Genomic DNA, 12,015 nt, shown 5'->3' on the forward strand with positions numbered 1-12,015 from the left:
CCATTAGACTGCTTGCTGTCAGCGGTGGCAGCAAATGGCGCTGCCACCACTGGGCCCACAGATTGCACAGGCGGACGTACTGATCCACCTCCCTGGACCACTTCCGCTGCCGTCCGCCGCCCTGTCGGGGGACCTCGCTGGGGGAGGGGCTGGTGGGCTTGAGGTATACCAGGCGGGGACCTATGACGTAGCAGATTGAAGACAATATGTCATCCTGATAGCTCAAGATGCATGATAGGTGTCACTTAACCCTTTTTGTGTTATACAGGCCAAGGTTTTTTTTATCTGCATTCAGTAATACATTCAAACTTGACCTAGTTGTAAAGTTGGCAAATCCCACTGAGGTATATAAATGCTCTTCAGTTCAACATGAAAGTCATGGTGGCACAACAGGGATTAAGTACTCTCTGTCACTTGAAATGTGTGTTCTAGACATCTGTGCCAATCGGCAAAGAATGCACCCCAGCATGCCTGCCTACCAGTTCACATAGCACACTAACTGTTAATTAAAGAACATTGATGGCTTAAACAGCAATGACTCATCTTTCTGTCTGTGAATCTGTCTGTGAAATGCTGACAACCGTTGTAAAAGTAGTAACTTCTGCATGAATTAGTATTATTGTTAATTTTTTGCACTGCCCAAGGAACAGTGAAAGATGCCTGTACACTGTGGAGTCTTCTCCGACATAAGGAAAGAGGCTCGAAGCATGGTACCTTGGGGTGCTGCCAACACCATGGGGTGCCTGCTGTTGGGGGTTCATGTGTGGACTCCTAACTGCTGGCTGCGAGTGGGGTGGCGTCTGAACTCTCTGCTGTGGCGAAGCCATGCCATGGGGGGAGCCTGGAGAGGGGTGCGAGGGGTGCATATGCTGCGTGTGGGGTGACTGCGCCCTGGCACGGCCAGCGGGCGGCAGGGACAGTCCGGGGGGCGTGGCGCCCCTGGGGATGTTGCGATTGTGGCCCTCGCCTCCTTGCCTGTTTCTCAGTGCTGGAGGCACATACCTGCCACTGGGTTGACAAACAGAAATGGCATAATTCACTCATCAGCCATTATCAGATTGATGTACTCATCACAAAATTTTGGTGTTTTGTTCTTGCTTTATATTTACAAAACAAAGAGGGCACACAGAGACTCAAAGAAGTAGCAACAGTTTTCCTTCGGTTTGCTCAATCAAAGAGTAATGCAAGCAACTGCAAGATTTTGGAAACGCTCTATATATTCATATGCAGAAGGTTGACAAACAGCTCTTGGCTGGACCCCTGTGTAGGAGCTGGATACCATGAACTACATATTCTAAACACTATGTAACACCTAAAGGTGGAAAAAAGTAAAACACAACAAATAAGACCAAGACAATCTGCCCATGACCTTAAAAATGTGTTTGCAGTCTTACCACAAGGTGACATGACCTAAACCCATGAGCACAACTTGCATCTTTACCTTCAGGCAATCTTTTAATTTCAAACTTAGTTAGGGATAGGAACGGAGTGGCCTGAGCTCTCCTTCTTGATCAAACTCACGTATTAAGGCTTTCTGCACTACTGGAAGCACTGGCTGGGGATGAGGAAGAACTGTGGCCCGAGGGGCGCGAGACGGCGCTAAACTTCTCATCCTCTGACGTCTCCAATTCCTTGCTGACTCGGTGCCGGTAATCCGTGGACCCCTCGATCTTCTGAGCCATCTTCTCCGCCCACTGTATCTTTCTGTGATTTTCTTCAGTGTCCTTCATGTCAAGGGGAGTTCTGTCCCCATACAGGCAATGAAAAAGAATAAAATAAAATGCAAACGAAAACAGAATGAGCCACGTTATGACTGAGAAAATGCCAGGCGTTTGCTCATCCAATAGAACTTGCCTCTCTAAGAAGGTGTAATAACTCTCATTTTACTTAATGTCAAAAGTACACATAAATTTGCTACAAGACACTTATCACAAATCCTGTAAACATTATTTTCCATGGCACATGGCAACACGCTATACTACCTACAATGCTTTCTCCCCATATTCAGAAACATTTCAATCTGTCATCTTCATATCACCAAACAGAAACATTATTTTTAAAAAAATGCACAGGACTTGAGAAGCATTTATTCTCTGCACGGATAAAGAAAGAAAGTGGCTGTCACCATTTCCTCCAACATACTACATTCAGAAACTCTTCTACGATTGCACTCATGCTTCAGTGACTTGATTTAACAGCTATGCAAATGTATCTTGGTCTCACTCTCACCATTCACTGGATGAATACTTACGTATATTCTGGTAGTGCACTGTCATACGATGATGTCACACCCATCTGCTCATTTTTCCTAAACATATCTTCTGCACTCCAACCATTGGACTGTACAATGGAAAAAAACAACAACAGAAGAAACATTAATAATGGTGCTTCAACAAGTTAGGAAGCAATTTCACACAATATGCACATTTTCAAGAGTAATATGTCACGTGTCAGAAGCAGAATTAGCAATTAGCTTTAACACACCATAGGAGCATGCTGTAATGAATTCATCACAGCAGGCTCCTATGGGGAGATAAAGATGAATTTTCTTTGTTCTGATGATGAGAATGATATCACACATTTTTGTTCCTTGACAAAACAATAAGTTCAAATTCATTAGGTCACGATGAACATCATATAAACTCAGTATCATATCTGCTTCTTGGGTGACACAACATTTGCTCCTGCAACAACTGCTCCAGTCTTATTTTCTCCAAGGACTTACGATTAGGGTTAGGGTTGTGATAGGGTTTTAGGTTTAGTTTGATGAGAGGATTAGGGTTAGGTTCATGTTTGTGGGTAGAAATCACGTTTGGCTTACCATGCAGGTATTTCATAGGAGCAATTGTCGCAGGAGCAAAATGTCATGAAACTGCTTGAGGGTCAAAGCTGGGCAACCTACATGAGATTCTTATCTATTCACTAATGCTCTCAGAGACCAACGAAGCATAAAAGATAACTAGAAATGTCGCTACGGTGACTGGTGTATGCCTCCGCAATAATGCATGGTTCTCCTAATAGGTCTATAGTACAATGTCTTGACAATGTGTGATGACAGTTTCACACAACTGGCAAAATATTAAAATGACAGGTTTGCCACAAATGTGCTGAATGTTCACTTTCCTAGAACTAGGTTCAATTGGATGAATGATTAAAATGTCAGAATGCAGGTATTTGGGGGAACTGATGATTTTTACTTGACTTTTGACCCTTTTATAAGTTCATGCATTGAGTAATTTTCAAGGTATTGAGAACTAGATATATCGCTACGGCTACTGATGTGCCTCCGCCATAATGCATGGTTCTCCTAACAGGTCTATAGTACAATGTCTTGACAATGTGTGACGACAGTTTCACACAATTGGCAAAATATTAAAATGACAGGTTTGACACAAATGTGCTGAATGTTCACTTTCCTAGAACTAGGTTCAATTGGATGAATGATTAAAATGTCAGAGTGCAGGTATTTGGGGAACTGATGATTTTTACTTGACTTTTGACCCTTTTATAAGTTTATGCATTGAGTAATTTTCAAGGTATTGAGAAAAAGTATAATTTCAGTATCAAATGGGAAAATAGCATTATCTAAACCTGGCCTTTGGCCTTTGACCTCACAGTTCCAAAGAGAATCACTGTTAGGTCAAACATGCATAAATATGTAAGTTTCATGATGATACCTTGAGTTACTTTCGAGATAAGGAGGAAAAAGTGCAATTTAGCACTTTCACTTGACCTTTTACCTTTTGACCTTTGACCTTTTGGCAAGAAACTTCCCCAAAAATATATATTGGGTAATACATGCCATACATCAAGTTTAAAAAAAAAAAAAACCTTCAGGCATATTGCATTTTAAGGAAAGTAGTGATATTTTGAGGAGTTGACCTTGACCTTTGACCCCCTGACCTTTGACCCATGACCCCCAACTTCCCTAGATAATCACTGCCCATTGGTACAAGCATATATACTAAGTTCCATGAAGATACCTTGAACCATTTGCGAGATATGGAGAAAAACATGAAATTTACAAAAAAAAAATTCACAAAATAACCTGTGACCTTTGACCCTAAAATCCACACAAAGTATTATCCCCCAAGGATATATCCTCACACCAAGTTTGATGTAAAACCACCCCACGGTTCTTGACATATCGACAAAAACAAAACGGGACGGACGGACGGACGGACGACCCGAAAACATAATGCCTCCGGCCACTTCGTAGCGGAGGCATAAAAAGTATAATTTCAGTATCAAATGGTAAAATAGTATTATCTAAACCTGGCCTTTGACCTTTGACCTCACGGTTCCAAAGAGAATCACTGTTAGGTAGAACATGCATAAATATGTAAGTTTCATGATAATACCTTGAGTTACTTTTGAGATATGGAGGAAGACGTGCAATTTAGCACTTTCACTTGACCTTTGACCTTTTGGCAAGAAACTTCCCACAGAATATATATTTGGTTATACATGCATACATCAAGTTAAAAAAGAAAATCCTTCAGGCATTGCATAAATATAAGGAAAGTAGTAATATTTTGAGGAGTTGACCTTGACCTTTGACCCCTGACCCCCAACTTCCCTAGATAATCACTGCCCATCGGTACATGCATATGCGATACTAAGTTCCATGAAGATACCTTGAACCATTTGCGAGATATGGAGAAAAACATGAAATTTCAACCTTTTTTCACAAAACCTGTGACCTTTGACCTCGTGACCCTAAAATCTAAACAAAGTATTATCCCCCCAGGTTATACCCTCATACCAAGTTTGATGTAAAACCACCACACGGTTCTTGAGATATCAACAAAAACAAAACGGGACGGATGGACGGACGGACGGACGGACGACCCGAAAACATAATGCCTCCGGCCACTTCGTTGGCGGAGGCATAAAAATCAAATTGTGCAACAGTGGAGGTTTACAGTCATCGATCACGAGTCAGTCAAGACTTACGTTTCCCGACGAGAGGGGGTCGTCGCCGTAATCCGATATTGTGTTGCCATCCTCCCACACCTCCAAATCTCTCTCCATGATCTGGCCGTTCTGCTTCCGTGCAATCTCTGCATCCGTCTGGAATGCATCGGCTGCTTGCGGGAGATGGAGGAGGTATACATGTACATTAATAATACAATTCAACGGTTGGTAAATACGTAAACCTGGCATATTTTCTGCAGTGTAGAAACTGTAGTAAAGCTAGTGCTCTACTGAAACAGCCATATGACACAAACATGGATATTTCAAGGACATATTGAAATATGTGCACAGTTAATCTCATGTGCAAGATCAAGATTATCCACTGACAGTGTCCCAAAGGCAAAATATCAATTATGTGAAAACTTCCACTGTATCATTTTTTTAATGTGACACGCCTTGTTACTGCAAAAGTGGAAATTTTTGCGCATTTCACGCAACCAGAATCTAACGCGAAAATGAATGCACAGGAATATCATTGCTTGCCATATGTGCCAGTAGTTGATGTCTTGATTCCGTGGAATTAAGAACATGTGAAACTCTTCTTCCACTGCCGAGCGCGAAAAATTAGTCGCACGAAAATATCCGCTTTTACAGTATTAAAGGGAACATAAACCCAAAGAGCAATGTGGATCGAGTAAAAGCAGTAACATTAGTAGAACACATCAGTGAAAGTTTGAGGAAAATTGGACAATCGATGCAAAAGTTATGAATTTCTAAAGTTTTGGTGCTGGAACCGCTGGATGAGGAGACTACTAGAGGTTATGACGTATGAGTGGACAATAATATAAAGAAAATATAAAAGGAATTCCACAAAAATTCACTTTTCTAGCAAAATGAAAGAGTACTTGACTAGCCGCTCTTAGAAAGCAGGGGGAATAAGTGCTACCCCTAACATATGTCAGTATCAAGTTGATGGAATATGTAATTTTCATGAAAAATGAATTTTTATTGAATTCCCTTTATATTTTCTTTATATTGTAGTCCACTCATACGTCATAACCTCTAGTAGTCTCCTTACCCAGCAGTTCCAACACCAAAACTTTAAAAATTCATAACTTTTGCATCGATTGCCCAATTTTCCTCAAACTTTCACTGATGTGTTCTACTAATATTACTGCTTTCACTCAATCCACATTGCTCTTTGGGTTTACGTTCCCTTTAAGCAAGAAATTTTAGCTCAGTGATTCTAGAGTTATTATGACTCCAAAGTTTCAGTGATAGTCATCCATACATTCCAGTCTGGAGTACATTTAGCCATCGGTTCACTTTGGTGCATGTGTGTGTGTGTGTGTGTCAATCTGTTTACATTTATGCATGTATATGCATGTGTGTACGAATGTTATCATATGTATACATGTAGTTACACATGCACAAACAAACACTCATAGAGATGACCACACCCACCTCCTCTGTGTGCAAAGTCCATGTCGACGTCCTTGATGTTGATGCAGACAATGCTGGAAGCCTTGTACACCACCTTCTCGGTAATCTCGCTGGGTGACGGGATAGCGGAGCTGTTCTGAGGATCAACGGCGTGGACCTCCTGGAGTTCTACGTCACCCTGATCAACAGAGAAGAGATTTCGGTCTTGGTCACAAGTGCAGTGAAAAAATGATGAAGTCACTGGGGAATTTCCCATGAAATGCAACAGGATTCTCATTTCTGGTACACCAAGTTTGTAGTCTCGTGTGTTTCAGCCTTTCACCTTACTCTACATTATTTAATAGGTCATGTGACTTACGTAGTTTTGTGCAGCACATAATTAATGCCACTGATTCAACAAAGGACCAATGGGTGCAACGTTGAAAATGTAACCAAAGAATAAACCACAAAAACTTCTCGTGTTGACAGTGAGGTGTTCTTTCTTATTTCATGATTACATATGTCAATTCTACCTTTCATGCTTTGAGCAATGACACAGCAACTTAACCTCAACAACATGTCACTTCTTTACTCAATTGAAAATGGATCTGAGACTGATGAAATACTGCTACACATTCACAGATCACTGCAAAAGATGTGACCAAGTTCCATAAATCACAACGTAAAGAGTAGTTGCATCACCACAGGAACATTGTTATTTACACAGTAATTTCACTAACAGATGTTAAATACAAACACACAAAGGAGGTCTGAATATGAATACTGATTTCTCTCAATGCATGTATCATAGTTTGCTTTGTGTATGTTGTGGGAAAAGTCAAAGGGGAAGGCACTTACTAATGGGGAAAATGTGTTCAGGATCCCCTCAAACTTTTTACCACTCTTGACCTGAAGCTCTGCAACACAACCCTGGGTAGAAATCAAGACATATTACATTATACCTTACAGAATCAAGGAGTCATACCATTATGACAACGCACTAGCAAGATAAGAAAACATAAGGGATATCTTTTCCCTCCATCTACATTTAGAGGTATTTTTGTTTTTTACTATCTTGACCACCAGCCTTGGGAATGGATCTTTAATTATCTTTGTGCCTGTGGAATATTTCCAAATTATGGCATTAAAAGAATCAAACAAACAAAGGAACATCTCAATGAGACTTCATAGCTAAAGTTATGGCTGAAAAAAAAAAAAGCGCAGCTTTTTAAAGCTAAAGTTTAGTGACCTTTGACTTCTTAACTTTCACCCGTTATTCTACCATTATGACTGTTTGTGTATTTCTCTTTCCTACCTGATAACATTACAACTGGATAATCAAAACTAAAATTATGACCAGAAATTTCAAAGCACATTGACCTTTGACCATCGCCTTGGCCCTTGATCTTCCACCCCTGTCATTTCATAGAACAGTCTTTATTTTCACTTCTCCTACTATTTAATCATATCATCATGGGACATTCCCAGATGAAGTTACAGCCAGAAAAATGTCGCTTTAAAAGTTTAGCGACATTCAACCTTGGGGGATATTATCCAAAATCTAATCATAGAATCTATAATTTCCATGAACGCCATGAGCTGTTTCAAGGAAATCCACAGAACTATTTTCCCCCATTATACTACTAAAAATCTGGGGTATATCAACAAACAACCAGGGAAACATAATGCCCTAGCACTTTAATAGCTTTTACATCTGTGATACATATCATCAATATGTGCTAAGTTATCTGGCATTTGTCATTCCATATCAACACAAAGAAATCTTATCTTTCATTATTTCAGTTTGAACAACTGACACATTGATAAGTAAACCTTGGCTGTAACTAATGGTACTCACTCTAGACACACTAGCCATGTGGACAAAGTGTTGGTTGGCATATACACCGTGCAGACTCTGGAGAGGCGAGATAAGAACGCATCATGCATTAGTCACCAAAATCAGCCATTAGTCAGCACCTGTAGCTACAAGCTCACATCACAAATGGAGGCTGCTAATTACACAGACTACTAATGTATCACACTTTTGCCTGCAAAGAGTTCATTTTTAAGTACATCACTTGGATCAGAATATACCATCAAAATCAGTTCTTTTGCATATTTAATTCTTACATGTTTGAAAAAGTCTTTATAAGCTTCAAAGCTTCGTGTGTGTGTGTGATGTGAGTAAACAGTAATCCTCTCAACAGATATTATCCTTTATGAAAAATTCTCACATATTTCTGCAAGTATCTCCTCAAGGTTTCATTCACAGAGCTAAACAATGCAGAAGGATGACTACAAATAAAGGATTTAAAGGCTGGTTCACACATATAGTACTCCCAGGTATGCCATCAGACAAAGTGCAGACACAACTTCAATTCAGATGAGCTTGCTGCACTGCACCACATCTCAAAACAAGTTCAATACATCTAGCAGTCAACTTTCCAAACCACACGGTCACTTCTAGTACTAGTCTTGATCTACTCTGTAAGACCGTAAGAGACATATTAAAGAGGCTGAGGCCATTTTACTGAAAATATGGGGGCTACATATCTGCATCATTCCCACCCTGTTTGACAGTAATGGGTTAGCATCACAATTTCCCAGGGCTATAAAGCTGGTCCCCAAATCAAGTAAGTTAGGAAATACAATTGCGGTGATGAGCTACACCATATCAGGAGTATATTGAGAAGAAATCTTTGAATAGAAAATGCATTACTATAGTTTGAAAGTCACAGGAACTTCTTGTGTGCCTCGTACACCCTTTTTGCGCATGTATGACGTAACAATCAAACCTTGCACCAGGTTAAAGCAAGATGGGTGTGGAAACCAGCCATTTACAAAAATCAAGGGGAAAGAGATTTATAACTTGAATACTGTCTTAGCAATGCATATCCACCAGTGCAGGTCTGTCTCACACCTGAGATTTACAAAGTAGTTACACTAGCAATGACAAATCCTGACTTTGAGAAAAGTCGCTAGGTGGCTGCGAACGCTGCCACGCAACCATGTCAAAAGCCACCAAAGCATTGCCAGAAAAATTACACACATAATGGAGCATGATTCTCATTAACTTGGAGTGAAATTTGCTTTCATGATTGAAAGTATGCACCCTAACCATAGAAAACTTGTGATCTCTGTCACCTGACTTCCCCTCTGTGTTAAGATCACTACACCAGGCAAGCATGGCTGGTAGTACATCAGCTGCTTCAGAAGCCTGCAGAGCCATTTATACATTATGGAAGCTTCAGTGGCTAGCAACTCACTGCACAATAGATATTTCTACTGCGCTGTAACATCATGACTTTTAGTTTCAGAGTGGATGGCACTGTCAAACATTACCTTTTTTTTTTGTTACACTTTATTCAGGGATGATATTGAGGTTTTAGAAAAAAATCAGACATCAAAATTTTCAGGTGATTTTCATAAATGAAAATAGCAAAATGTGTACAGACTTGAGAAAAAAAAATCTGAAATCAGATTTAAATCTACAGAATATCATGCCTGTTTATTGTTGGGATATTAATTGGTGAGAATGGAAAAAGGGTGATCATAATCTGGTAAGAAAGCCCTTGGGATGGCTCATACCTTGAGAGATGTGGTTGGAGGGGATGCATTCTGAGCCACAGCATTCCTGGGTGGTGCCCGGCTGGTTCTGTGAAAGACAGGACAGGAATAGACACAAGGGAAGAATGTAAGCAAATCTGATACACAAAACTGAAACCTTTGATTTACAGATGGCACACAATTCACTCTTTACTCTTTGATTAATGGCTACTGTATTTATGACAGTATATTTATATACAATACATGTACATGTATATGTGCATGTGTGTGTATTACACTGGGTAATAAGCTGAATCATATGTTTTTAACACAAAATGTATACACAAGGAGTGTGTTATCTGTCCCTGAACCTTTCTTTATTCTAGAGCAAACACTGTACACAAAGAATGCGACAGCATCATCTACCACTCAATCCCTCCCTATTTTCCCAGTGAACTAAGGGCTGCATCTTTCTAAATTTCCACAGGTATATATCAAGGTCAATCTGACACAGCCATCAACCATCACATCATCCAGTGTGTTTGTAGTCAGAACATAATGAAAATGCATGATGTTCTGTCGTGACAGGCTTACAAAGCGAAGTCATTACACTATTAAAGAGAGAGAAAAAAAACCAAAAAACTCAAATACAAATCAACACAACCCCGATCATATATCATTATGGAATGTACAAAGTGTACATTGTCAACCCATCATACTGAATACCTGGTACTGTAAAACCAGAAATCTTTGCATGCATATCAATTTTGCAAATATCGCGAGAGCCAAGATTTGCACAATTAAACTACGTATGTGAAAGTTCTCGTCTAAACTATATGCACTGAATGCCAGTGGTAATTTGCGAAAATTTCGCGCCGCAAAAAAGGCTGTTGGCTCCAAATCACAAAAATTTCATGCCGCAAAATATCTTAAAGTTTACAATACTTTAATGGGCCCCAGAAATGAGTAAAGATTAAAGATGGAATTAAGAGAGCATATTCTGCTTTTTAATGAACACGCTCCTTATATCCTTTTGAAAAAAAGATTCACAAGGACCACTAATATCAGCTACAGTATTATACAAAGCTCTATATACTATCCATTCCCAAATTTTTGTTGCAACGTCTACTACAAATGATCAGAGCAAACAAAATGATAAGCATGAATTTATTACACATGTTCACTGTGTGTATGTATATATAAGCAGGAAACTGAAGTATAAAATACACAGGATATCCCATATAATGCTTTCTGCAAATAGCTACGTGTATGATGTGTGGAAATCAGTCATACACAGCAAAAAGGGAAAATCCCTTTGTATTCTCCTCCCCCCCCCCCCCCCATAAAATCACCTTGACAGAACAATGTACATTTTTGTGTATTTTTTTTTTTCAAAACCAACTGAAAAATGAAAGGAGAATATTGGGGGAAGAAACAAAGAAAAAACAAACAAGCAGCATTGTGTCCATTGCACAAGGCCTGTTTATGCCACACATTGCCATCTACAGCACACAGCCAGAGGAGTCTCTCATCTGGACACAAAGGACTCTACTGAAATAAGCTACATGTACGTCTTTGTTCATAGAGAACAATCAATACCGAGAATACACCCTCAGTATTGACAGCATAGTAGCCATATGCTATAAAAGCTGGTTGGTGGGCCAGTAGAGAACAATACCACTCTGCGAATATGCATACACCGGGCATTGTCAGCACTGTGGGACACTTGCCCATTTTTCGTAGTAACATGGTCAACATTCTTGCAACATATTTTCATGCACTAGAAAGATGGCTCAAAGCAACCAGAAACCCACGCCCAAGGATTGCCCAACACTCAACTCGTGTATGTAGTACAAATTTTGATATGTTTTTAGTTCAAAGCAGGTGAATTAAAACAGCTCATTACAATGTTGTATGTCCTCAGAGAAAATTATCTACAAATATGAATACCTCTGTGTACTGACCTACAGTTCGAGCGCCACTAGACAATAAATAGCACAGGCAACACATCAGAACAAAACATACGAAAAACAAGCAAACAAATGAAAGGACCTACAATGTAGAAAATGCCTAAATCACAAAGTAAGTTAACATACTGTATACTGTATTGCACTGTTAACACTACCAGCT

At 39.7% G+C, this 12,015-nt stretch overlaps 1 protein-coding gene across 1 annotated transcript in view; it reads right to left on the bottom strand.

Annotated features, from left to right (window-relative positions):
* Positions 1–12,015, bottom strand: part of LOC139735217 (uncharacterized) — a 57,305-nt gene that overhangs the window by 14,139 nt on the left and 31,151 nt on the right. Inside the window, exons 2-10 of the mRNA XM_071645975.1 lie at positions 9,928–9,994; positions 8,198–8,254; positions 7,198–7,269; positions 6,382–6,538; positions 4,957–5,087; positions 2,252–2,340; positions 1,522–1,743; positions 715–1,008; positions 2–180 (exon numbers count right to left, since the gene is read on the bottom strand). Of these exons, the coding sequence (XP_071502076.1) occupies positions 2–180; positions 715–1,008; positions 1,522–1,743; positions 2,252–2,340; positions 4,957–5,087; positions 6,382–6,538; positions 7,198–7,269; positions 8,198–8,254; positions 9,928–9,994 (1,268 nt within the window). The remainder of the gene's footprint in view (position 1; positions 181–714; positions 1,009–1,521; positions 1,744–2,251; positions 2,341–4,956; positions 5,088–6,381; positions 6,539–7,197; positions 7,270–8,197; positions 8,255–9,927; positions 9,995–12,015) is intronic.

Source organism: Diadema antillarum, unplaced genomic scaffold (assembly GCF_040938485.1).
Source record: "Diadema antillarum isolate AM-2024a unplaced genomic scaffold, OU_Dant_1.0 seq00000565_RagTag, whole genome shotgun sequence".
Taxonomy (NCBI): Eukaryota; Metazoa; Echinodermata; class Echinoidea; order Diadematoida; family Diadematidae; genus Diadema; species Diadema antillarum.